The sequence below is a fragment of the Larimichthys crocea genome, chromosome IV (genome assembly GCF_000972845.2).
Source record: "Larimichthys crocea isolate SSNF chromosome IV, L_crocea_2.0, whole genome shotgun sequence".
Lineage (NCBI taxonomy): Eukaryota > Metazoa > Chordata > Actinopteri > Sciaenidae > Larimichthys > Larimichthys crocea.
The window spans coordinates 6,361,427-6,386,151 of record NC_040014.1 but is presented as its reverse complement, the minus strand read 5'-3'; the positions used below and the strand labels follow the sequence as shown (position 1 = coordinate 6,386,151).

The 24,725-nt window shown below is 40.2% G+C and overlaps 1 protein-coding gene across 1 annotated transcript; it reads left to right on the top strand.

The window, feature by feature from the left end:
* Positions 1-257: 257 nt before the first annotated feature.
* On the top strand, positions 258-24,553 carry LOC104926573 (protein FAM102A-like). The gene is made up of 13 exons (XM_027278674.1): positions 258-476; positions 805-1,100; positions 13,014-13,134; positions 13,386-13,415; positions 15,757-15,873; positions 15,953-15,999; positions 16,541-16,701; positions 18,561-18,662; positions 18,781-18,912; positions 18,945-18,996; positions 19,456-19,577; positions 19,668-19,737; positions 19,834-24,553. Exons 2-13 carry the CDS (start codon positions 928-930, stop codon positions 19,877-19,879), a joined length of 1,173 nt encoding a protein of 390 aa, XP_027134475.1. The 5' UTR covers positions 258-476; positions 805-927; the 3' UTR covers positions 19,880-24,553.
* Positions 24,554-24,725: the final 172 nt, after the last annotated feature.

The window sequence follows — 24,725 nt, the reverse complement described above, 5'->3', positions numbered from 1 at the left end:
ATTTTGCCAGGAACATATTTGAAGTGTATTTGCTTAGACATTTGCCAAATATATAAAAATGACATATTTATGGAATGTATATGTATGTATGTCATATATTTAGTAGCGTAGTAAAATAACGACAAATATGTAATGTGGATATATTACATATAAATAAATGATATATTAATATACATACAGATATATTGGTATAGGCCTACAGGTATCACATGTTCACATTTCCGTGCGGGCGTTCTCTGCTCACACTTTGTGGACGGTCCCTAACTGGCCCCGTGAGCTCTGAGACGTTCACGGAGCCGCTCTGACTGACTGACTGACTGACTGACTGTTGAACTCTCTGCCTGAGAGGGAAAAGTTGGTGAGGATGCAGTGAAGCTGAGAAAAGTGCCAAAGAAGAAGCCACACTCCAAAACGTGTGCAGCGGTACACAGCTGTACTCTTTCACCGAGTATGAGGAGCACCGGGCCGACGGAACGGTGAGAAGTTTACAAGTTTACGAGCTCGCGAGCGAGTCGCGAGCAGTTTCGGTGTTTGCGTGGCAGCTGTCTGCGCTGGGTGAGTCTGTGAAATGTTAGAGAAAAGGCGAACAAACGCGGACTTTCAGTCTGAATCGTGTCTTAAACTTTAAGAAAACACCGAATTCATTGGGTCTAAACGGTGTCAGTATGTAGGAGGTGTTGTCTTCAGCTGCAGTGTGGGATAGAAGAATTAAAGCAGATTTGCACAGCTGTCACTGCTGCACAAACCTTCACACAGTTGTTTTGCAAATGATTTTTAATGTTGCATTTTGTGTCTCATGTCCAGGTCAAAACAGTTCTTCAGAAAATGATCAACCTTGAACTAAAGAAGTATTCCCAGCCACCACTTTAAAGCCAAACACAGTCTGCTGTATATTTATTGAATCCATTCATTGGTGTTCATCATACCATGAGCACACTCCAGCAGCTGGGAACAATGTCTTTCTTGATGAAAAAGAAGAAGTTCAAGTTTCAAGTGCATTTCACATTGGAGGAGCTCACAGCGGTGCCTTTTGTCAATGGAGTGCTTTTCTGTAAGATCCGGCTCATTGATGGTGGGGACTTTGCCATCTCGTCATCCAGGTATTTAGAACAACATGTCACTTCCTTGTTGTAACCCACTAAAACCTCTTATTGCATGGAATCTAAACCTGTGGTTGATCTGCTTCCAGTAAAAACTCACTGACTGCCTCCATGGATGTTAAATGTCATTCCTTTCCATTCCAGCTGTTGACACTTTTCTGTTTTCTACAAACAGCCAGGCTGGACTATGTAGACACACTCTGCTACAAAGGAGTGGATACTTGACGTCTGTTTGTTGGTAGTTTTCCACCTCTGATAAGGGAGACAGACTGGTATGAAACTGCATGTCTTGCAGTTCAACCTTTAGTACATTATGTGTTGTTTCACCCTTATGTCTCCTGGGAAAGTTGCCTTCATGATGTTTCTCAGCTCCACCCTGGAGTACGTTCACACTGGGGAGCTGCCCAGCATTGACACAGACTTCTGCTGCTGGTTTTTCAGTCTCTCTGTGAGAGCATGTTGAGGTGAATGGGTTTGCTCAATGGCTCCTGGGTGGCATTGTTGAGAGAGCAGAAAAGTCATCCACTCTCTTGTTTGCATTCAAACTGATGTCTCTTAATGTCCGACCTTCACTGGGTCCGAGTCAGTTCACTAGTACTATCTCCATAGATTATGTGTGTTTGTGGCTTGGATGAACTGACACTGTATTTCAGTTAGCAGTTTAAAACAACATTATGTAGAAATTGGTATTTTTATGATTTGTTGTCTCCAGTGTCTGAGTGTAATCCCACTGTGGTAAATATGTTCAGCTGTACTCGAGTATTTGTTCTGATTACATTACTTACAATCAAAAACGAGTCAACAACTTTGTTAACAGCCAAACATCAACCAGGTCACCAACAGCAGACCCAGCAGCAGCTAATATTACTGACTAGTCCAACAGCAGTAGGCCCAGCTCGGCGTCTGTCTTTCAGTGTTTTATTTCACCAAGCTCTCACCAACCACTAAAATCAGTCCCACATTTACTCTTGTCCGGCGGCTTCTTGTATGGTTACTCTCTGCTTTTAAACACTAACACTCCCCGGTGCGCTGAGCTCTCTTAGAGCTTAGCCCTGCTAACAAACTGAGCTAACATTAGCTAACAGCAGCTACAGTTGTCAGCAGTTTACTTCACTGTCCATTAGGAAACTCTGTAAATCACAGAGAGTTGAGGTGGAGCAGCCAGAGGACATCAGAGGGAAAACCAGAAAACATTTTCTCCATAAAATATGATCCAGTTTCACCAGAATCAGTCAAATAGTTGGTGGTGTGTGACTTAGAGCCATGAAGCGTTACGTACTTCTCCCGACCTGGAGCCCAAAGTTACATAGTGTGAGTACAGATGAACGAATGACAGAAACACCATTCGCCGTTCACCTGATTTACAAGTCAGTGTAGCATCAACAGGATTTAAAATGTGTTATGTTATGGTAGCTCCACAGTTTTGCTTTAATAAAACACATTCTTCCCTTCCCTACCACCAGCCATCAATATATAAACCTCACTGGCATGACTCCAGTAAGACACTTGGCTCAATAAGTTGAGGGGGAGTGCTATGACAGGTCTGCAGGTTCAAAGAATAACAGACGATCCTTCAAAGACCACACCAAAGTATTTGCATGTTTTAACCCATTTAGAACATACCAGAATGTTTCTGATTCTTTTAAACATGGGCCTGTTTGTCCTCTCCTGGTTTTCATTAATTCCTCTACATTTAAGAAATCAGCTCGCAGAGATAGACCGGTATGCAATTCACAGCTCAGTAATAACTCAGCTCAACTCAACTTCATCTGAAACTAAAAATCAAGTCAGTCAGTCAGTGTCATGTCTGCGTGGAGCTGGAGCCAGCCCAACTTTGTCTAACACTAAAATATTCACCTCCCATCAGCAAGTAAAGACATTACATGCTATTTCTTTTATTCCATATAAAACAGAAATGTAAAAAGATTTTGACTTTAGGAGGCGTTATGGCTATAGGGTGGATTGCCATATAAGATCAGTGAGCACATGTCCTGAATACAAGATCAGCGGTACTAAACCAACGCCACTGGGATGGTGTTCCAGTCTTTATGTTAAGCTAGGCTAATCGTCACATGGCACACACTGATCTCACCATTGAAAAGAACATGAAAAAGTGCAATGAGCTATTTCTTTAAAGCAGTTATAACATATGACCTAAATCAAGCCGGTTTCAAGTCAGTGCAAGTCCATTCACAGTGGAGTGGAGAGAATGGAATCCAGTGGGTATCTGGCAAATATGGTTAGCAGTAACGTGAACTTTATGTAAATTGCAGTACAGTGCAAAAACACTGTTATGGTCCAAATGTCTGAAAGTAGGCATGTCAGTGCTAAGATGAACAGGCAACTAGCAGATATGACTCTGTATCAGTGCATTTGCCTGCATACAAATAACTGTGAACACCAGGTGTTTAACTTCCTCATATTTTTCATGACCTGTGTCCAGTTATTAACATCGCCAGGTGTAAGCCTGCTCTGTTTCAGGTTACATTCTGGCCTTAATTGTGGTTCATAAACTGACACCCTTATATTGAACCGGAGCTTCTGCAGACTTATTCTGTGCCTGATATGTTGTGATTCACTAAGGTCAGGCACAATTCAAGATGTTTTATTTGACTGTGAGAGCCAAAGAAAAGATACCTCATTGGCTGCTGGTGTATGTTGTTGCTATGTGTCTATTGTGGTCATAGTGAACAAGATCCGCTATTAAACAAATATTTGTGTATTGAGAGATGCACACTTTACAAAATTGACTGACTCACTTTTTTTGAACAGATTTTGATGAATTTGGTTTGTTGTAAATGTTACAACTTGAACATGACAGCAATTACTTGTTGGATTTAAATTTATTTACTTGGGGCAGATCTAATCAGCTCTATGCAGACCAGCCAACAGTGGGTTCTCTTGTCTTTCAAGGCCATCCTGTTTTGTGTTTTCTCCTGGGAAACTTGTACCATAAAACCCTCAAACTTCATTATGAATAACTGTCATACACAGATCCATAAGTTTGTACAAAAACACCTACTATCCCAAAACTTTATTCAAGACTTTCCTTTTGGCAGTTATGGTGGCATTGCACTAAGTGCTTCGGATGGTGGAAATCTGCCCTGTATTGAGTACACCTCTTTAGTAGAGAACTCTGATTTAAGGTGATCAGCTGGAGGAAACATCTACAGATGCAGCATACACTCTTCATAGCCCTGTTTGGACTGCTACGTCATACCCATCCAGATGTGGCCCAGTTGGTAGTGTTTGTTTGTTGAAAGGATGTCAGATATTAAGATATGCGCAAACAGTCTGAGTGTGATATATAAAAATGATTGAGTTGATCAAATAGTCAAAAGTCTTGTTTGAGGAGCTGGAGCTAAGATACTGTTAGACACCTTCTTCCAGCATCTAAACAGTTTATTTTTACAGACAAATCTACAGCTGTAGGTGTTAAAAATATATATAATTTGATCAGAACCACCCACTCTTTCTTTAATGTACTTAAAACTATGTACAGGAGCTGGTATTCTAAAAGTCCTGACACTCTCTGTCTGAGATGCAGTGAGAACAGCGACACTTGAACAGATTCCTCTCCTGTACTTAATTCAGTAGAACACAGGCGTGGCCCACGGCATCAGGCACTGTTACACAACAGACAAACAATAGCTGAGAGGGTCAATAAAACCTCCGGCTGTACAAATTACTAAAAATATGAATAGAATTGTTCACAGAATCTCTTGTATAAATCTACAAAGTTCTTCTTTTCTGCAAGCATGCAAAGGTACCGAGCTCGACAAGAAACACGATGTGTGCAGCTTCACTGATACGACCTACATTTAGCACAGTGTCTGCATGGCCAGAATGAAAGTGAGTCGGCCTTCTTTATCTTATCTTTGCCCGTGGATTTATATCTTACACTTGACTGCATATTTAATATATTTTAATTTTATTTAATGCACTGCAAGGGGCCACCATTTAACCAACGAGACGACACACAGTGACACGCTGAAGAAAGTGCAGCTTTCACTGTGCTGCTGTAAAGAAGAGTATCCTCCAAACAGGTTAATGGAAATACTGATGACTTAAGTTAATAAACAATACCTTGGCTTGATAATTACTTTGAAAAGATTGAAAGCAAAGTGAAGCAGCTAGCCTGGCCTGGTCAACAAAGACTGTTTCCCTACTTCAAGTTTTGATGTTTTTATGCACTTGCTGGATCTGTCTCCAGCAGGTGTCTGGATCGGTTTTGGCACATTGACTGCGGTGGTTATCCTCACAGATTAATCTAATTTAGTTCTTGCTGTAGCATGGTGACACTTCTGCACAATACCTATACCTCAGTTTGAAAACCACCGGTATAGTTAACTGTGCTGGACGCAGTGGTTTGATTTGGCTTTGAATGGAGCAGCTCAGAAGCTGTTTCTAGTTCAGCGTTGCTGTAGAAACGGGAAGTGTAACCAGTCTGATGTGCTGGTTTCTCACCAGTGAGTCTGCTCAGTCTCCTGCCTGCTATAACTAGAAGTAATCCTGTTTATGCTTTCATTATTTAGTGTCAGGTACGTTTAAACCTTTAGGTGAGCAGGCTATAAATGTTCTAAAAATGCTATTGTATAAGGTTACAACAAGAAATGTCAGATTATACTTAAGCACGGACATGTTCTCTAAAAATCAATCACAGCCATGTGGAAAAAGGAACTGAACAAAGCATGTTTGACATATTGGATTAAATGTGGTTAATTATCTTGATTATTCCATAGATGTTGTAAATGACATGCTGTAAAACTGTGCTGCTACACTGCCACTAAATTTTACACACTGGTGCATTTTAAAGGAGATAAAGGATGGGAGTTCCAGTCCTCTATCTTTGGATTGCTTTTCCAGTTCCTCTTTTCTGTTTTCAGAACTGGAAATGTTTTGAGATGCTTAAAAAAATCCTGCATCACTACAATGTTATCATGACTTTGTGTCAATCAGGTTGTGTCAACTTTACTATCATGCATAACCTGTTAAAGTAGCACTCCACCCAAATGTGTCAAATACTGCAGGCTTGACTGGTTGCTGTAAAAAGTTTTATTTTGCTCCTTCACGGCAACTTGAATTCTCATCACTAACAGTAGATTCTAAGATTCTCTGACATAATGTAACTCCTCCTGTGTCCATCTGTTCATTCTGTGCGTATGGCTTAATACGTTAAACAGTGTCACTGTAAGCTCTGTTGTCATGGCAGTGCTTCAGAAGTGTTTTGCCCACCACAATTTTTGCTCAGATTTGATCATTTTTCTGTGGTATAGGCTACTTAGTTAAGTTGTTTCCATTTTGTCTGCTTTTACAATCAAAAGTCAGCACAGGGTGTTTTGTTTTGACAATAGATTGGATTTTTCATGCTGTCATTTGCCTCCCAGCTCGATGTGCTGTGTGCTGCTTGGAGTGGCATCTGTCAAAAATAGAACAGTCATGTATTCTTCACAGAGCAGAGCAAGGAACTGCTTCTGCTTCCATAGTTGTGATTATGCATTGTTATACGGTCATGACACCTGTCCCAGCTCTGTGGATTGATCGTCTGTCCAGTGTGGTCCAGTGAGCCAGGGTTTGGTACAGTGGCTGTACGCCTCTTCATGGGGGCCCGTCCCACCGATTGAAAACCACTCTGCTAAGGTAACAGAAACATGATAATGATTATATCTTATACGTTATATGTATGTAATCTTACACAGTAGACCTATGTGTTCCATATTATTGAGTACTATATACTCTGCATCAGTGGAAAGTAACTAAATACATTCACTGAAGTACTGTACTTTAGTTAGTTTGGGTATTTTGGACAAAATGACTTCACAGTATATAAATCTGTCCCTTATTGTGACAAACATCAATTATCACCCAACTATGGTTTCACTGAATGTTTCAGCCTCCTTTAGCTCTTTGTTTGAACTGGGGTTGTATAAGGTACTTACCTGTACTTAGTGTGTTACATACAGTAGAGGAGGGTCAGCGCGTGCCCATTTTGAAGAAGCAAACAGGGATCCCAACACAGCAGAGCTGTGCACTGTGTCAGCCACATTAAACTGGCCCACCCTAAAAAAATCAAGCGTCAGATTCACAGCGGCACAGCCTGGAAAAACCCAAGCATTTCTTTAGAAATATTCAACTTTCTGACTCAAACAGTTGATCTGTGATGTAATACAGTGTGCAGCACATTCAGGCTCCTGTGTAGGAATACTGAACAAGTTAAGTTGTGCGGTTAGTGCCAAAGAAAAAGGCCGTCACAGGAGAATGGTCAGATCTGAGTCAGACTGTGATTCTTAGGAACAGTCTCTTGGAAGCTGTGACCAACTATCCATGTTAAGCATAGTTTCACTGTGGGAGAAAGCGTGTCTTGTATCAACTGCTGTACAATGGTGTGTTTGTGAAGGCAGGCAGGTCGGGCTGTAAGAAAAGAAGTGGCAGAACCTGTCTGGCCATTTTCTGCCTCTCCCAGGCAGCTGGCAGCCTCCAGGCTTGTTGTTTTAAAAGAGCTTTAAACTTCAGGTCACCCTTCAGATAAGTGGTGATAAATGAAATGTTAAAGCCAATGTTGTGAAAAGAATGCCATGTCAAGATATTGACTTAAGCTCTTGTGATTGTTTGTGTAAAAACGAAAAGATGAAGAAGTAAAAGTTCTGTTAACTGATATATAAAGTCTTTTACATCAATGATGAATGCTAAACAGAATTATAGAGAAAGAGGAGGGACTATGAAAAGAGATGAAAAAAATAAAGGGCTTTGAATCAGTCCTAACATGCCCCAGCATGCAGCAGATCTGTCTTTACATATGAGCAGCTCAGCTGAGGTGACGACTATGAGGCATACTTTCTTCTTTATATTTCTCTGTAGTCTATTTTCTTCAGTTTTACACATGAAACTACAGTGATTGTGTGCTGGGGTGCTGCCAAAACACAAGTGTCCCACGATTAACATTTTGCCTGAATGGAGCACACATTTTCTAACAAGATTTATGATAAGATCCGTCATTATGACAAACATAGACAATTATCACCTGATGAATGTTTCAGCCTCCTTTAGCTCTTTGTTTTGGCTTTTTGGCCTACAAACCTGACCCTCATCAATCCTGGTACCAGCATTTAGCTGCTAAAAAGCCAGATGAGGGGTGCGGACGAATAGTCAAAAAAAAAAAGTCCTTTCCTAACCACTTTTCCTTGAAGTCACGGTCAAGGAAGGATGTGAACAAGAGTTCAAAAGGAGTAAGGAGAAGACGACCGTGGTGTTCAGAGAATCCGACTGCTCTTACACTATAACTACATCATCATGTGACAACAAATGTTATTGACGTGATCTGTGGTAAAACTACAAAGTCCAGAAGATGGATGCAGGAAATATAAACGTGGACAACCCGGTGAAAAATCTGACTTCATTATCAACATCAGAATTCAAATAATAAATAAATGTGTAAATATTAAATGTCAAATAATAAATAAATGTGTAAACATTGTCCACCTGTCACAGAAGTCAGATGAAGTGTTTGTTACGCTGCTACGGTCCTCCTATACCCTTCTGTCCACTCATATAAAAACAGTGACTTCATGATGATCTGCAGGACGCTGGATGTTACAGTTCCAAACTGTTTTTTGTCATGCGGTCACTTGCCCTTCCTCATGTGTCACCGGTCTTCCCCGCCCTGATTGTTTCCACCTGTTCCCCATTACCCTGAGTATATCTTGTCTGCGTCTCACTTTGTCGTGTGCCAGAGTGTTTCGTTCATTTCGTTCACCCCAGCCGGTTGTTCCCACAGTCCATGATCTTCCTTGCTTCCCCACGTAACGTGTGCTTGTTGTTTTTGCCTCCACGTGAGTGATTTTTTTTTTTTTTGTAAATTTCATAGTATATGGTTTTTGTTTTCTGTTCAGTTTTATAGTGGATTTAGCTTTTGTCCTCCCTTTGTGGAGTGATTTTCTGTTGACTTTTTCCTCTTTGCTTTTATGTTTTTCCCTCTTCGGAGTGGTTTTGTTTTGTAGAGTATATTCTTGAATAGTATCTTTATTTTCGACTCTAGTGTAATTTTCATAGTCTATTCTTTGAGTCACTCAGTGTTGGAGTATTCCAAATAAAGTTCCACCCAGTTGGTGAAATCTCTGCATCTGAGTCCTCCTTGAGTCCAGGACTGACATTTTTACTGTGTGTGTGAATGCAGCGCCACAGTCAACAACAGAAAACACTGTTTAAGTTAAGTTTTTACATTAACACGTATGTTCAAATTCACACGCTCTCTGCTACAGGCTGCATCTCACTGTTTAAATAAATGATGCCGATGTTTTATTTTTGATGTCTGATTGTGAATGACTGAACGGTCTGTCTATTTTCTTTTGGTCGCTGCAGCAAGGAATTGTGGGACGGCATTACCTCCTTTCCTTTCCTAAAGGATGGATCGGTGTATCCTATGCTAAAGGAGATAATAAAGGAAGCATTGAAGATCCTTTCCTTAACAGTCAGAGAATTCGAACTGCTCATATCATGGCGGCTACTTTAATACTTTCAGGTCATTTCACACAGTGAGGAACCTTTTATGAGAGAACTATGACTGAACCATAGATATTTCACAGGACTACAGATACAAACTTTTCTTTTCCAGGAAGTCAAAGTCGGGACATTGGAGCCCAGAGTGAAAGGGGGCAGGGCTTGGGATCAAGGGTCAGTAGGGGCTTACAGAGTGTTAGCATGTTACTGATTTAAAGTTTCAAGCTTTAGATTGTTGCTGTAGCTCCACCATCAATATGCTGCTGAGTCTGCATGTGTGTGTTGTGTAACTTAAGCGCTGATCATTTAGCAATCTGGATGATTGTTATGTAATATCGCCTCTGACATGAGCTGGGCAGGGACAGATGTTATCAAAGTTTTCCAGCTAAGTCGGGACAAGCACTGATGGCCTGTGTGCTGTGAGAGTAAAGTGAGATGTTAGTAAATCTTGATTTTTCATTTGTGATTAGTTTCCTGATAGCACTGCTGTGTTATCTTGTGTTTCTTACTTACTGTTGCTCTTTATCTAAAGCCTTTTTAGAGAATGAAGAAGGGACACACTGGGTAAATCCCACAAGACCTAATTTCACTGCGTTGCCTCCCAAATTCCACAAATGAAGATATGAAGAGCACGCATGGCCTTTTTCTTTCCTGGCTCCACCCTGCTCCACATTCATGGAACCCTTTGATGTTCAGTGGCTGGTACAAGGAATTCTTAGTGATTGTGCTGATGAAGGAACGAGTGGTAGATCTGAATCACTGTCAGCATTCACTGTTAGGCTGAAACACTATTGAAAGTGACAGACATTGCTTTTACATATAGTTGCTTGCATAAATCTTCCATGTAAGATATATGTCATTTTCTAAGTTTAGCTCATTGCAGAAGACTTAAGGAGACATCTTTAGCAGTGCCTGCTTTAGACATACACCTCATACAGAATGTGATTCCATAGTTAACACGTCAAAGTAAAATCACAGTGGTTGAAAGAACTTCAGAACTTTTATGTAAAGCAGTAACACTCAGCTTAAACAAGCACACAGAGATAGAAACCTCAAACAGAACCCAGATCATGATACGTGGCCATTTACTGCAACTGGCTGAGTTTAGAGGGACAAAGATGCACAACAACAGCTATAATTCTAATAGAAATATGATTAATTGTGTTAATAATGAGGATAATAATGTCAGTATTATTTGTAGTGGGTGTCAAGCAGGACCACAATCTACAGCTTGGATTCGCCTCTTGGCAGATATGAGTGAGGACAGCAAAGGTTAAATAAAACAGGCAGTTCAATGAAAAACAGACGTTACCTTTATTTTATCACCTCATACCACTCCAGTGTGTGTGTAAGGTTGCCAATCAGTGGCGGACACCTACCTGGTCAGAAAAGACTCTGAAGTCACCCTGTTGTGCCACATCATCCTATGTTTATTCATTTCATCTGATTAATATTCTGAATGTTTGTTTATGAATTGACCATTTTTCAGTTAAGGCCCTTGGGGCAAAACAAGTAAAGTTATTTTATGTAAAGGTTAATTATCTCTGAATGACAAGAAAACCATCAGTTAAACAGAGTGATGAAGGTAGTAATATCTGAGGAGGGCTTGTCTGTGTGTTACTAATCCCCTGTATTGTGTAACAAGCTGTAACATTTCCTCTGATGAAAGTAAGAACTTCTGCTGTGCTGCTTTTATTCAGTTATTATTCAATGAATGCAATTATTCAAGATTAAACAAATTAACTTTAATTCAACCAGTATGTTTGTCATTAAAGGTCCAGTGTGTAGAATTTACATTGTTGCATCTAGTGGTGTAATCTCTCCATTGCAATCTCCTCACATCACCCTCAGCTTCTTAGTGTAAAGGAGAAACAACACTTAAAAGAGTCAGTGTTTAGCTGCCATAGAAACACAGTGTTTCAACATGGCGGCCTCTATGAAAGAAGACCCGCTCCCACTGTAGATATAAAGGGAGAATTTTTAAGTGACAAAAACAAAAAGATTTTTATTTCAGGTGATTATACATGCATGAAAACATAGTTATGAATATTATATCCCATGTCTGCCTTATTCTGAAAATAAAGGCCCCAAATGTAACACACTGCACCTTTAAGGATGTTTATAGAATAGTTGATTATCTATCTATAGTTGTTTATAGATAGTTGAGGAGTTCACTGGGTTAAATGGGTCAATCTAGAGATTTAGTCTAGATGGTGGAGGTTTTCAGGCTGTATCAGAATGAGAACTCCTGAATAAATTTAGTGCAACAAGCAGTGCAGCATCTACTGCTTCTCTACACAGTATCATATCATTTAACAGCCCCTCATGCCCAGTCTGTAATAACCCCCCCTGCAGCATAGATATCAACGATATATACTATATATATTGATACAGTTTGTCCAGCTCGGTGTCTGACTTGTCTGGCTTTTGACACCACTTGGACAGGATTTTAAAATGATTGCATCTCCACTACACTGGAGAGTAAGAACGTCCTGCATTGAACTGCATGCAGATAAACACAGAATCTGTTTTCAATCTCTGAAAGTGGAAAACCCCTCAACAGACCCAGATGAGATCATCTGGACCATCAAACTGCAGCACGGCCTCATGGACTTTATTACTCCAGTCCACAAACATTCAGTTACAAGTCACAGACGTTCTGGTAGCTGAACACTTTTTTAAATTGACGATGGCACTTTGTCCCCTCAGCAGTGCTGTTAAACAGGACCACAAGAGGGTTGGTGACCCTGCAGTGAAATGAAAGTAACACAGCTCGCCAACACATGCTTAACACGGCCTATATCGGATCTGTTAAAAAGTGTTTGTCTCTCATTGAGAACAATAATGACACAGCCTTTAACCTCATGTGTTCAGCCTACCTGCTCACATTGGAATAATCTTGCATATCCTTCTAGTAAATAAAGATCCTGAGATCCCAGCCTGCTTCTACAAACTCACCCTGAATGCTGTCTACTGTAGGTAATACACCGACTGTGGTCACACAACCACGCTTCAAAAAACACAAACTTTCCCACTGCTCTGTTAGCTCTTTATATGTATTAGCTCGAACTGTGTACTTTTCTAATACAGGACAAGGCAGTTTAGCAGAGACTGCTTGTGTTCAGGTCTTCACAGTGGTCTCATGGATTTTTTTTTTCCATTCAATGTTGAGATATAAACCTTCTGTATATTTAAAAAAAAAAACTTTTTCTTTTACCTGTGACCTCCCCATGAAGCTTTAGCGACCCCTAGCCGTAGCTAGCAATTTGTTTAAACCTATTTACTGTACATATAGTTTTGCTCTAAACTGTATGCTTTGTTAAATATTTGTTTCCCACACAGTCTAACCTGTTCTGTGTGTGTGTGTGTGCGTGTGTGTGTGTGTGTGTGTGTGTGTGTGTGTGTGTGTGTGTGCAGGGAGGAGGTGCAGCAGAATTGTGTTCGATGGAGGAAGAAGTTCTCTTTTGTGTGTAAAATGAGCGCCAATCCTATCACCGGAGTGTTGGACCCCTGCATCTGCAGGGTGTCTGTACGCAAGGTAAACTACAATTCCCAGCACCCACCTCTCCTTCCTTCTCTGGGTTATGAGTTTAAAGTCATTGCCATTCCTCCCCCAACACGACTTCATGCAGGAATGACCCCTCTGCATGATGAATGTAATACACAGTATATTCGTTTTTTCCCATGGCACCTGTCTCATAGTTGAACTCTGGGTTTTAATATTGATGTGATGTGTTTAAGGACTGTAGAGACGGTGTCTTCAATGTTTTGCTCTCTATCTTTTTGCAGGAGCTCAAAGGAGGGAAGGCTTTCTCAAAGGTAAGTTTGTTTTCTGATTAGTGACCAGATTAAGATATCAAAACTCATCTGTAGTCCAGCTGAACCCAGTTCAGCTCACCTACTGAACCTGTGAACTCATAAAGTTGCTTTATAAAAGGCACTTTTACAGTGTCAGTGATGGTAAAAACAACCATGTCAACATCACAGGGCTTTGTTACAGAGGCATGTGACAGGGCACAGTCATAGGATAATGACAGTGTGAAGTGGCCAGTAACAGGTCATACTTTGAGTGTTTGTGTGTGTGTGTGTGTGTGTGTGTGTGTGTGTGTGTGTGTGTGTGTGTGTGTGTGTGTGTGTGTGTGTGTGTCTGAAGCTACATAAGGTTTGGAATATTGTCCTGTCACACCCTGATCAAAGGGATCATTTCATCATTCCAGGTTGATCATTAGGATCGCTTTGTGCTGAGTCATGTTTGCCACAGAAGAGGTGAGGTACTGTTTGTCATGGGAGTGACAGTCAGTCAGTCAGTCAGGTAGTCAGTAATGATTGTTAAAATTCATGTTTAAATGTGTAATTAAGAGTTATTTAGTTAACCAGTGTAAATATCAGAAGCTAAAGGTTTTTTGCTTTTTTAGAGCCTCACCCAATCACTGCCCACATCTCTTTGTATTGAAACCTTGTGCGCTCTGTGTAAAACATGGACCTAGTATCCATGACACACACACAGATTTCTGAAGAACTCTTGTGAAACTCTGTGTCCTCTGGTCGCTGCCATCTTGAGGTGAAGTGTAGGTCAATCAAAGCGTCCCAGGCTGTTAATCCTGCATAACTTTAAGCCTTAATATAATGTGAACAGGTGAGTTGTATATAAATTCACCCTCAGTACAGTTGTCATGAACGGGGAAATTAGCTACAGAGACCAAAACAGTTTTTTGTACCAGGCTGTAAACATGTTTATTTCTGCTGTGAAGTTGGACATTTTAACATGGGGAGTTATGGAGACTGACTCACTTCTGGAGCCAGCCTCAAGTGGTCATTTGAGAAACTGCAGTTTTTGGCAATGTTATAGTATCGGTCTTGGTCTCAAGACCACTTTTTGAAGAGGACTCTGGGTTTTATTTTAGACACACCCGTCCCTGACCCCCTTCACAAGCACTCCAACGAAGTGAATGATGAAGATGGTGTGGCTGTCAGACAGCCACAGATTAGCTACCTAAGATAGTGATTGGTTTTGATAGTGGTTATGACGGTTTGGGTTCAGGTGGTCTCGACTATCACACTGGTTTTTGGCATTTCCGTAATGGTTACACATGGTTAAACTTCTTCGAAAATCTTTTTTTTTTTTGTCCAAGAAATCCTGACACTGCACAAATTTGTTGTGTAGGCTACTGGCTTTAAAGAAAATAGAACTATAATACTAATACTAACTGTTCACAGATTATTGGTGCTGAGATTGTGCTCAATATCAACAAATGTAGCAATCTATTAGTAAGTGGATCTTGAAGTTGTTGTTTTTTTTGGCAGCCAAACCAAGAAAAATACTCTAAATTGCTTAAAAATGTGCCTTTAGTCACAAGCCATGTGGTCATTACAATTAATTGTGAGCATAATTGTGTTCAGTGAACTTCTTGGAAAGATTATGATATTTTTCAGATTATAATATAGTGTTTAGTGTTTAGTGTTTATAGTTTACATTTAGTCCTGAGAATGGCACTAGAGGAAAGTTTGCGAAATGTCTAGAATCCAACAATGTGTGCAGTACCCAACACATGTTTTAATATTTTGGCATGAGAGGTCAAGGAGTCATTAAAAACACAAAAAATCATCCTCTGGATATGAAGAATATTTTTCTGAGGGCCATAGTGTTGGATAGACCAACAGAAATCAAGTAAAAAAAAAACCAAAAAAAGTTTCAGTGTCATCTTTACAGAAAAGAATCAGAATCTTCCTAGCAAAGCATTCTTGTGAGTTGAATTGTATTTTTATTTGCTGTAATGGAAACACATGAGGATTCATTTGCACATAATATAAGTAACATTTACACACACACACACACACACACACACACACACACCATCAGCACAAACTGCGACTGAGCAGGAACTCATGAATGAAGAGGTTAAAGGAGGTTGTTGACTTTTATGTGAACTCACTTCATTCACTTCCTCACATGACAGCACTGACTGTCAGTTACAGATGTGATGGACAGACAAACAAAACATCTGATAGGAGCAAGAAGCATTCCTGCTGAGTCAGATCTATGAAGGGAACCAAAGAAAGAAGTGGACCAGACTTGACCTCCACTCTCACCTTAAACATTTTGTTTTCTCCTGTCTGTCTGTCTGTCTGTCTGTCTGTCTGTCTGTCTGTCTGTCTTTAGCTAGGTTTTGCTGATCTCAACATTGCAGAGTTTGCTGGTTCAGGCTCCACTGTTCGCTGCTGCATCCTGGAGGGTTATGACACCAAAAACACTCGACAGGACAATTCTATCCTCAAGGCAGGCCACACACACACACTCACACACACAGAGTGAACCGATCAGCACTGAAATTTAATAAAACATTTTTTTTTAATAGGTAACAATTGAGATGCATCTTCTGTCTGGGGATCCCTGCTTTAAAACGTGAGTCCCGCGGCAACGTTTAGCTCAGTTGGTAGAGCAGCCGCCCCATGTGTGAATGCTCAGTCCTTGCTGTGGAAGCCCAGGGTTCGAATCTGACCTGTGGGTCTTTCCTGCATGTCGTTCCCCATCTCTCTCTCCCTGCATTCCTGCTGCTCTTCAGCTGTCTCTATAACAATTTTTTAAATGTTGTTCAATGTTGGGAAGAGAGACATTGATTCAGTGTTGGTCTGCTATCTGGGATATTTGTCCTTTCTAAGCTAGTGCAGTATACAAGAAAATCACAATGAATATTTTAACTCTGGTATTATTTGTGGGATAATCTTGTAGAAATTCTTGAGTTTCTCTAATATAGGGACTATGGGAGATGTAAACAGGAAGTATCTACCTGTCTTTGTCTTTGCCTCACGCCTCTCTTTCTCTCTGGGTCTTTCCTCTTTAACTGTCACCCCATGGAAAGGCACACCTCGCATCATGAAAGCCTTTGTTTCCCAGACTGACCTACAATACTCATTATATTTTGTGCCTGTGTCTTCACCATCAGGCCTCCTAGTACAGCCAAATCTATCTCCATCGGGGACGAGGACCCCACACTGCAGCTGGACTGCAAGGGTGAGAGCACTGATGCCACAGTCCAGACTCTGGGAGGCATTGTGGAGGGTCCTCGGGCCTTCAAACCCAGACAGTTGTCAGGACGCAGCTCAGGTAACTGCTCTCTTGTTCCCTGTCTTTTCTAACCGACTACAACCGGAGGATTTCAGGTTCTTACAACTTGGATCTTATTTTCATAGTTTTTCTATCTGGTATTGAATCTGAGAACACTGACATGGAAACAGCAAAGTCAAGACAGGACAGGTTGTAAACAAGTTAAGAGTTTATCCAGATGATCTGAAGACCTTCATGTTGAAGGCAAGCACAGGAACACTGTGTGTTACACATGTATTGTGATGCTTTACTGGGGATTTGGTTACAACCTGTCTAAGGTTCTATACTAGGACCACTTCTATTCAGTTCATATATGTTTCCTTTAAGGAACATTATTAGGAATCACTCCATTCATTTTCATTGTTATGCCAATGACACCCAATTATATTTATTGATCAAGCCTGATGAAACCAATCAGTTAACTAAACTCCAAGCATGCCTTAAGGATATAAAAAGTTTGATGACCTCCAGCTCCACTGTAAAGAATCTTGGAGTTGTTTTTGATCAGGATTTGTCCTTTAACGTCCACATAAAACAAATTTCGACATCGCCAAAATCAGACGTATCGCCAAAATCAGACGCATCGTGTTTCAAGCAGATGCAGAAAAACTAGTCTACACATTTGTTACTTCAAGGCTGGACTATTGTAACTCTTTGTTATCAGGCTGCTCTAATAAGTCTCTTAAGACTTTGCAGTTAATTCAGAATGCTGCTGCACGTGTTCTGACAGGAACCAAGATCAGAGATCACATCTCTCCCATTTTGGCTTCCTTGCACTGGCTACCTGTTAAATCTAGAATAGAATAGAATTCTTTTCCGTACATACAAAGCTCTTCATGGTCAGGCACCAACATATCTAAAAGATCTTTCTCTTTTTTTTCCCTGTTAAAAGGGTTTTTTGTGGGGTTTTTCAAGTTTTTCCTCACTTGAACCGAGGGTCTAAGGACAGAGGATGTCCTTAGACCCTCTTCAGAGGCAAAATGTGTTTTGTGAATTTGGGCTATACAAATAAAATTTGATTTGATTTGATTTAATTGTATGTCAGCAATTAACATGCTGAGGGCAATGTTTTTATCACGGATAAGAATGGAAACTAAGAAATGGGATTCTCCTTTCATGTAAGCTTATTAATGGTGTTTTTGGTGAGTAAATCTAACATACACATATGTGAATGTGATCCAAATTATTAAGGTTGAGGATGTCTGATGACGTCTTCTGGATTGTTAACAAATCCCATGAAAACCAAAAATGGCTTGGTCATTAATTGGGATGTTTCTGGAGAGAAGAATGTTTTAGTTTTTAGTTTTAGTTTTATTTATTTTGCATTCTAGTACTCTTTAATCAAGTCTAATAAAACTAAACACAAGAAAATATTACACAAAAGAATTATGTGCAAGTCAAATATTTCTAAATTAAAGATATGCTTGCCAGTATTTCATGGAATAAAATATTGTTTGATTATGTATATATATGATTATATTATATTATTATTAGCTTTAGTTTCAATTAATGTTTTCCAATTGGCAGTTCTACTGGGAAATGTAGTCAGGACTCTAGTGAGCCTTGGTTTACAGTTGATTTGCTGAAGCTGCAGTGATAAAAGAATAAATTGTACAGAAAATATGACTGAAATCCTACATCCCTTACTCATTAAGAAAGTTATAAATCAGTTGCTGCATAGAGAAAAGACTCACCCAGAGTTACCTTTAGTCTTGGTCTGTTTGTCTTCTTTTTATAGTTTATACTGTCTGCTATAAAAAGACATATTCATTTGGCTTTTCAAAGTTTCACACTTTGGACCCAGTATTACCAGGTGGTGTTATTCTGAAGTCAGTGTGTGTTTGCTGTGTGATCTGCAGGACTGCCTGAGGAGGGAGAGAGTGTGTCCAGTCCAGATGAGGTCTTTCACACCGGTCACTTCCGCAGCTCCAGCTATGCCAGCCAGCACAGCAAGATCTCAGGTCAGAGAGCTTTCCCTCTCCATGTCACATGTGCACGTTCTAAAACAAGCTATTATTGTGAAGATCATTTTTCCTTTCTCTCCTCTCCTCTCCTCTCCTCTCCTCCCCTCTCCTCTAGGCTATAGCACAGCTCACTCTCGCTGCTCCAGCCTGACTGACCTCAGTCACCATAGGAACACCTCCTCCAGCAGCAGTGCCTCCTGTGGGCTCGCCCACCCCCCACCCAGCCACCTCCCTCCACCCCCACCGAGCCTCACCGACAAGCAACTCCCACCAAACCAGAGAGGCCTCCTCCACCATCTGCAGCAGCCCTCATGTCCAACAGATCCTCTAGGTAGATACACACGCACACGCACACCTGTGCCTCTGTCATGAGCTGATCTCACTGTGAGGCATGTCTGAACTCCATCGTACTGATAGAAATCTCAGGCATGTGTAAACTTACATGCCAGGAATTTTCCAGGAATTTGTGTGTGTGACTTGCTCTGTTGGTCTCGTGGCAGAACCTCCACACTGAACCAGAACAGCTTTATAACCTCACTGCTTCATCTGCTTTTGTCAAGGAGTTGTGGCTTCAAACTGTTGATATTCAATGTATCACATTTAAGAATATATTTGTCCTAATTTTACTTCTAGAACAGTCACAAAAAACAGTTATTGTTAGTAGTTAGCTAAGACAATAAGCATAATCACTCTTCAGTGATTGTAAAACCAGTGACAAAAAAGAAAGAAATGTTGCTGTGCTTCAGATATGAATCCTCTCTCTGTTGGTGTTCACCTTGCCCAACAACAGGAGGAAGAAGGACACTGTGGAGCGGCAGCCCAGCTGTGTGGATGATACTCGCATTGATGCGGATGACATTGTGGAGAAGATTGTCCAGAGTCAGAACTTTTCTGACAACAGCAACAATGAAGGTAGGTACACAGTTTCAGTTTTGGGGATTTAGTTTTGTGGAATACAGTGGCTCACTTTCTTGTCTATATTCCTTGTTTTTTTTTCTTCAGACAGCAACTTGAGACTCTTTGTCAGCAAAGACGGAACGACGGCCCTCAGCGGGACACAGCTCACTAACAGGTACACTGTTTTACAACAGGTACACCTCTTTACTGGAACTTTTTACCAGCCTTGTATCTTTGATAAAAATGATCGTGTCTTTCTGTGTTTTCCCAGAGGAACGCCTGGTATTTTTGAGCCGGTGGTCATAGAGACTCACTGACAGCAACACATCTCCAGCCTCAACTCTGTGACTGTGTGTGTGCACGTATGTCCATACATGTCATCAGTGCACACAGCTTGAAATAAGACTACTATGACATAGATTTCGAGCCTTTCTAGTATATTTAATCGGGTGGTGGTGGGTGTGTAACACAATAACCGTGTGTTTTCAAATGGTGGACTGGGCCTTTTTATTTGACCTGAAATGAAGAATAAGGCAGGCCTTTATTTTTCATTTCACTGATGATGTTCTAAGTACATTTGAACACACTGTGATGTGCTCCCTGCTGCGTTAATGTTGTTTGCCGTTGATGCAGATTTAACAGCTCCTCCTACACTGTGCCACATTAAAACACTTCAGCAGTGCAGGGAGAACAGTTCCTCCCCTTACATTGGAAGTTTTTATTGTGGAACATCTGCAGGAAGTGTTGGAGTGTGTTGGTGTTTGGAAAACTGCCGCCTAGTAGAATCAATTAATTCAACAGTGAGTGAGTGTTTAGACATTTTATACTAATGCACACATTAGTAATCTATGCTCTAAATTGACTTTATGTTCGTGTGCAGATACGTAACTAATACTCTGGATTTAATGCCAAGTTCAACATCAGGATCTGAAGTTACATTTTGTTGTCACGCATGTAAGTTGAGGGGTGGCACCCAGAGTATTAGCATCATTTCTTCATACTGATGTTGTGTGGACATTACATTGTCCCCTCAACACTGTCATGCAGTATTTGAGCAATGCTGGCTAGCTTTGTTAGCTGCCTGATGCAGCGCAAAATAAACACTAATGTGTCAGGCCATGGGTAGACTTCAGATTTTGCTAAACAACGTTATGTTTGACATCCACAAAACCTTTTTAAAACATTCACTGTATCATTCTGTTCATTCATCATTTTCTGTACAGTTCTACAAGTTTTTCCCTCAAGAGGCTGAAATGAAATTCAGCCTCAGAAGCAACAGACATGACTCTGTTAATGTTAATGCATGTACTGTGTGTGCAGTACAGATAGCAGTCATTTCCTTTTGTCTGGGCTGTAATTCAGTTTGAGAATTCACAGTAATACAATAATAGTGTCCAGTGGGTGTGTATCAAACCAGTCTCTGCTTCAGTTCGGGTTCCTGGAGTCAGTAGCTGTCCACAGTGGAAACTTTGAATGTAAAAAGCAGCATGCAGCTTTGCTGACTGCCCGCAGTGACTCGAGGTGATGACCGTGAACAAACATCGAGCAGAATCGATTTTCACAGAACAAATTTTGACACAGTCTGAAAATCACAGGTGGAAATAAGTAATGTAATGATGGCCGCATCCTGCTTCAGTTTCAGGGTCCAGCTATTTGTTCATGCTCGTTCACTGTCACGCTGTCATGACTTGAATAGAACAGAGCCATTGTTAATGTAAAGTAACATGTGTCCAAATGTCTGCTGGGAAAATGTTCCGTGGTAGGTGTGGCAGCAGGTTAAACACTGCAGCTGGCAGAGATGTGACTCAAGTCATTTGTATTTAACTTGGACTTTAACTAAGTCCATTTAATATGCAAGTCATCAAAACAGTGACTCAAGTCTGAGTTAAGTGAAGTGGTAATTAGTCAGTTTGATAAAACTGTGGCAGTTAGCACTAACCCTATCCCTAACCCAGACTTCCTCATGCTGAATCCAGCCTTAATAGCTGCACTTTACACATGTGAACTAATGCACCAGACTTTATTTAACACTGTAGTGTTACTTTACTTATATACATGTACAGTTCAGTTATAACCATTTAATAAAATATGTTGCTGATTTGATATTATCCTGCGTTGCCTGTGACAAGTCACTGACTCATCAGTGACTCAATTTCAATAAATCTCTGGCTCATGCAGCAGTCCTATTTAGAGTTGTCACGATATCAAAATGAGTAACCATGATACTATACCAGACAAAGTACAGTAATCCACAGTAGTACCGTCGTGTAGAATTTCTAGTATAATAGGAACCGTTACGATTTGGCACTGCGGGGTACCATGTATACCGTGCAACTCTAGTCCTATTAGCTGTACAGGGATTTACTACGTGCAGTACTGAATAAGGGACCGGTCTGAAACACATCCAGTGCTCAAGTGCAAAAATTACTTGAACAATACCCTGAAGACCATTGCATTTTGGGAATTGTAGTGTAACACTGAAATAACAGTGCATTCAGGAGGGCCTCGCCAACTTGTAAAATTGAACGTTTCAGTTTTCTGGAAGTAGTACCTGGTGTATCCATATAACTATCATGAACACATTATTTACACCTCACAGCATTGTCTTGACTGGTCCAGTTCATCTGATGGATTTACCACACAAGTCAAATGTAGTAAACGTGACTTCATTGTGTTAATGTCTGACTTTACAAGTTGACAAGGACCCACCGAATGCAGCATTAGGGCCATTGAACGCTCCTCTGAGGGCTGATGTCCTCTAGAACAGACTGAGTTAAAATCAGCCTGAAACTGAAGCTTTTTATCTTATATTTTGATGTTATTTTATCACTGTATATAAGTTCTTATTATACCATTTTGCACATGTGTACTCTTTGAGGAGGATTGTTGGTAACCACTAAAAGGGAAATGGAGATGGCATGGTCTAAAATAACATGAAATGTTCTGTTTTTAAATGTCCTTATTCTTTTCCACATTTCATTTCACTGCCGTTGTTCTAAAAACCTAATTTGTTGAATCTGTCAAAGGCTGCTTTCAGCACAAAGCCTATGTTCATATGGCTGGCCATATGTAACCCTCCATTCTCTGCACTTAACTCACTCTTTGAATTGGAATGCTCCTGTAAACTGATCAAGATTGTAAGATTTTATGGTGATGTACTTGCTTGCTCATAAAGTTTTTGTCCTTTTTCAAGATCTTTGTCACAACCCGAGCAACACATCAAGCACGCACAGATAAGCCAAACCCAGAATGCAAGTATTTTATGACCAGGAGAGCTTTTAAACATACATTGAATGTTACATTGCTGTAGGCTGAATAGAAAAACATCAAAACAATGAGCTAAAAGAGGCTAAAAAGCAATGTGGAACTGAGAGGGAAATCCAGAGTTGGTGATCATTTGCTGTGGGTTTTTCTCTACAAATTACCAATTTAACACCTAGGTGTTCTGATCCATTGTTATTATTTCATAAAGTGTTGAGGGTAGCATTAAGTTAGAATATTTGAACTGTCAACTCATTTTGGAACCACAGCTTATGCCATTCTGGAGGACCATATAGTTTCAAGATATTTATTTAAGTCAGTTGATCAACTTCCTGGAGCTAACTATGATTGAGAGGCTCAGATTAATGGATGTGACAGGAAGAATACTGGCCTCCTACTTGCTGCTGCCCTTCCTACATTCTGGCATCACACTGACTGCACAGCATTAACCAAAAAGACTCACTGCAGCCAGAACTCATTGCACTTTGTAGTTTTAGGCCGTTATATATTTTTTTAATTTTATGAGGGTGCTGCAATATACTGTAGGACTGTAGTTCATAGTAGATTCACAAGAAATTCCTGTTGTCCATATCACAGTGAATCGCATGCGTAAATTCTGTCCCTGTCAAATTGTGTATAGAGCTACTGTAACAGTGATAGTGTAGGCCTGGTGTTCGCTGTACTGAGGTCAGTCCCACAGCTGCCGCAGCACAAAGCCCCTGTTGTACCAGCTTACAATGTACAATAGATGCTCACCCACAGGATTCGTGTGTGTATGTTATGTCTGTGTTGATACTGTATGTGTGAATGTTCCTCTGTAATGCATGCGGGACATGCATCGTTCGACGGATGTGAAAGGATGTACATGAGATACTGGAAAGCCTCCCTTTTAAGTTTGTTGTGCTCCATCCAGCCATACTGCGTGAATACTGCACAAATCAAATGTGCACCAGTACAAGTGAAGTGGTGGGAATACTGATTTTTTTCTGCTGCTTTTGAATTTGTCGCATGAAAACATAAAAACAAAATGGTCCGGTGGCAGTCCATATTCATCACTTCATGCTTACAGTTCTCTCCGGTATCTATGTACATGAGGTCAGGCCTTCATAGTCACACATGGAACCCTCCAATCTATTTTCCTTTACTTTCCAGACCAGCAGGCTGGTCTACAGATTTGTACATATTTGTATGTAAAAGCTAACATTGTACGGTAACATGGGACTGAAATGATAAACAGTTGTTATTTACAGTGAAGGGTGTGGTCAATAGAGAATACATCCAGTTAAGGGAACCATTGTGTTGCTGAATTGTCTGCTACTGTGATTTGTTCTAGAAATACTTATCTAACCTGTGGCCTTATAAATTCTGATTATTCGACTAAATGCTTTGTTTTCTGCAATGAAAGGGTTTATTTGTTCTTGATAATTTGAACTGAAACAGAATCATTGCATAATTAGAATGGATTATATTGTGTATTGGTTTTATTTACAAGTGAATTGGACCTTTCAAAGTTTAGAATGATAATAAATGTATTTAAACACTTCTTTTACCATTTATATGTTAAATAAACACCACTGTCTCTGTTGTGTTGTCTTCAAAAGTTCAATTTAAAACTTAAAAGAGTTGAGATTATATGTTCTATTAATGGCTGTGTAAACAACGGCACTGTTGTGGAGCAGTGAATTACGATTTGCATTAAACATGCATACCAAATAAAATGTTAACGCCTATGATTGTCATTATTGTGTATTTAGTGTGGCTCCATTTATTTGTTGTATACACATGACTGATGCACCACACACTAGTGTACCTGTAACACTGTAAATATTGTATTAAATATAAAGCCTGTCAGAATAGGAAAAGGGGAAATTTGAACTATAATATTATGATAACTGCATATGA

Bases quoted from the DNA above. Each gene is read 5' to 3' on its own strand.
- LOC104926573 (XM_027278674.1), top strand. From the start codon at position 928: ATGAGCACACTCCAGCAGCTGGGAACAATGTCTTTCTTGATGAAAAAG. The intron at 16,702-18,560 runs GTAACTGCTCTC...TGTGATCTGCAG, and splicing joins GTTGTCAGGACGCAGCTCAG to GACTGCCTGAGGAGGGAGAG. The intron at 18,997-19,455 runs GTAGATACACAC...GCCCAACAACAG, and splicing joins ATGTCCAACAGATCCTCTAG to GAGGAAGAAGGACACTGTGG.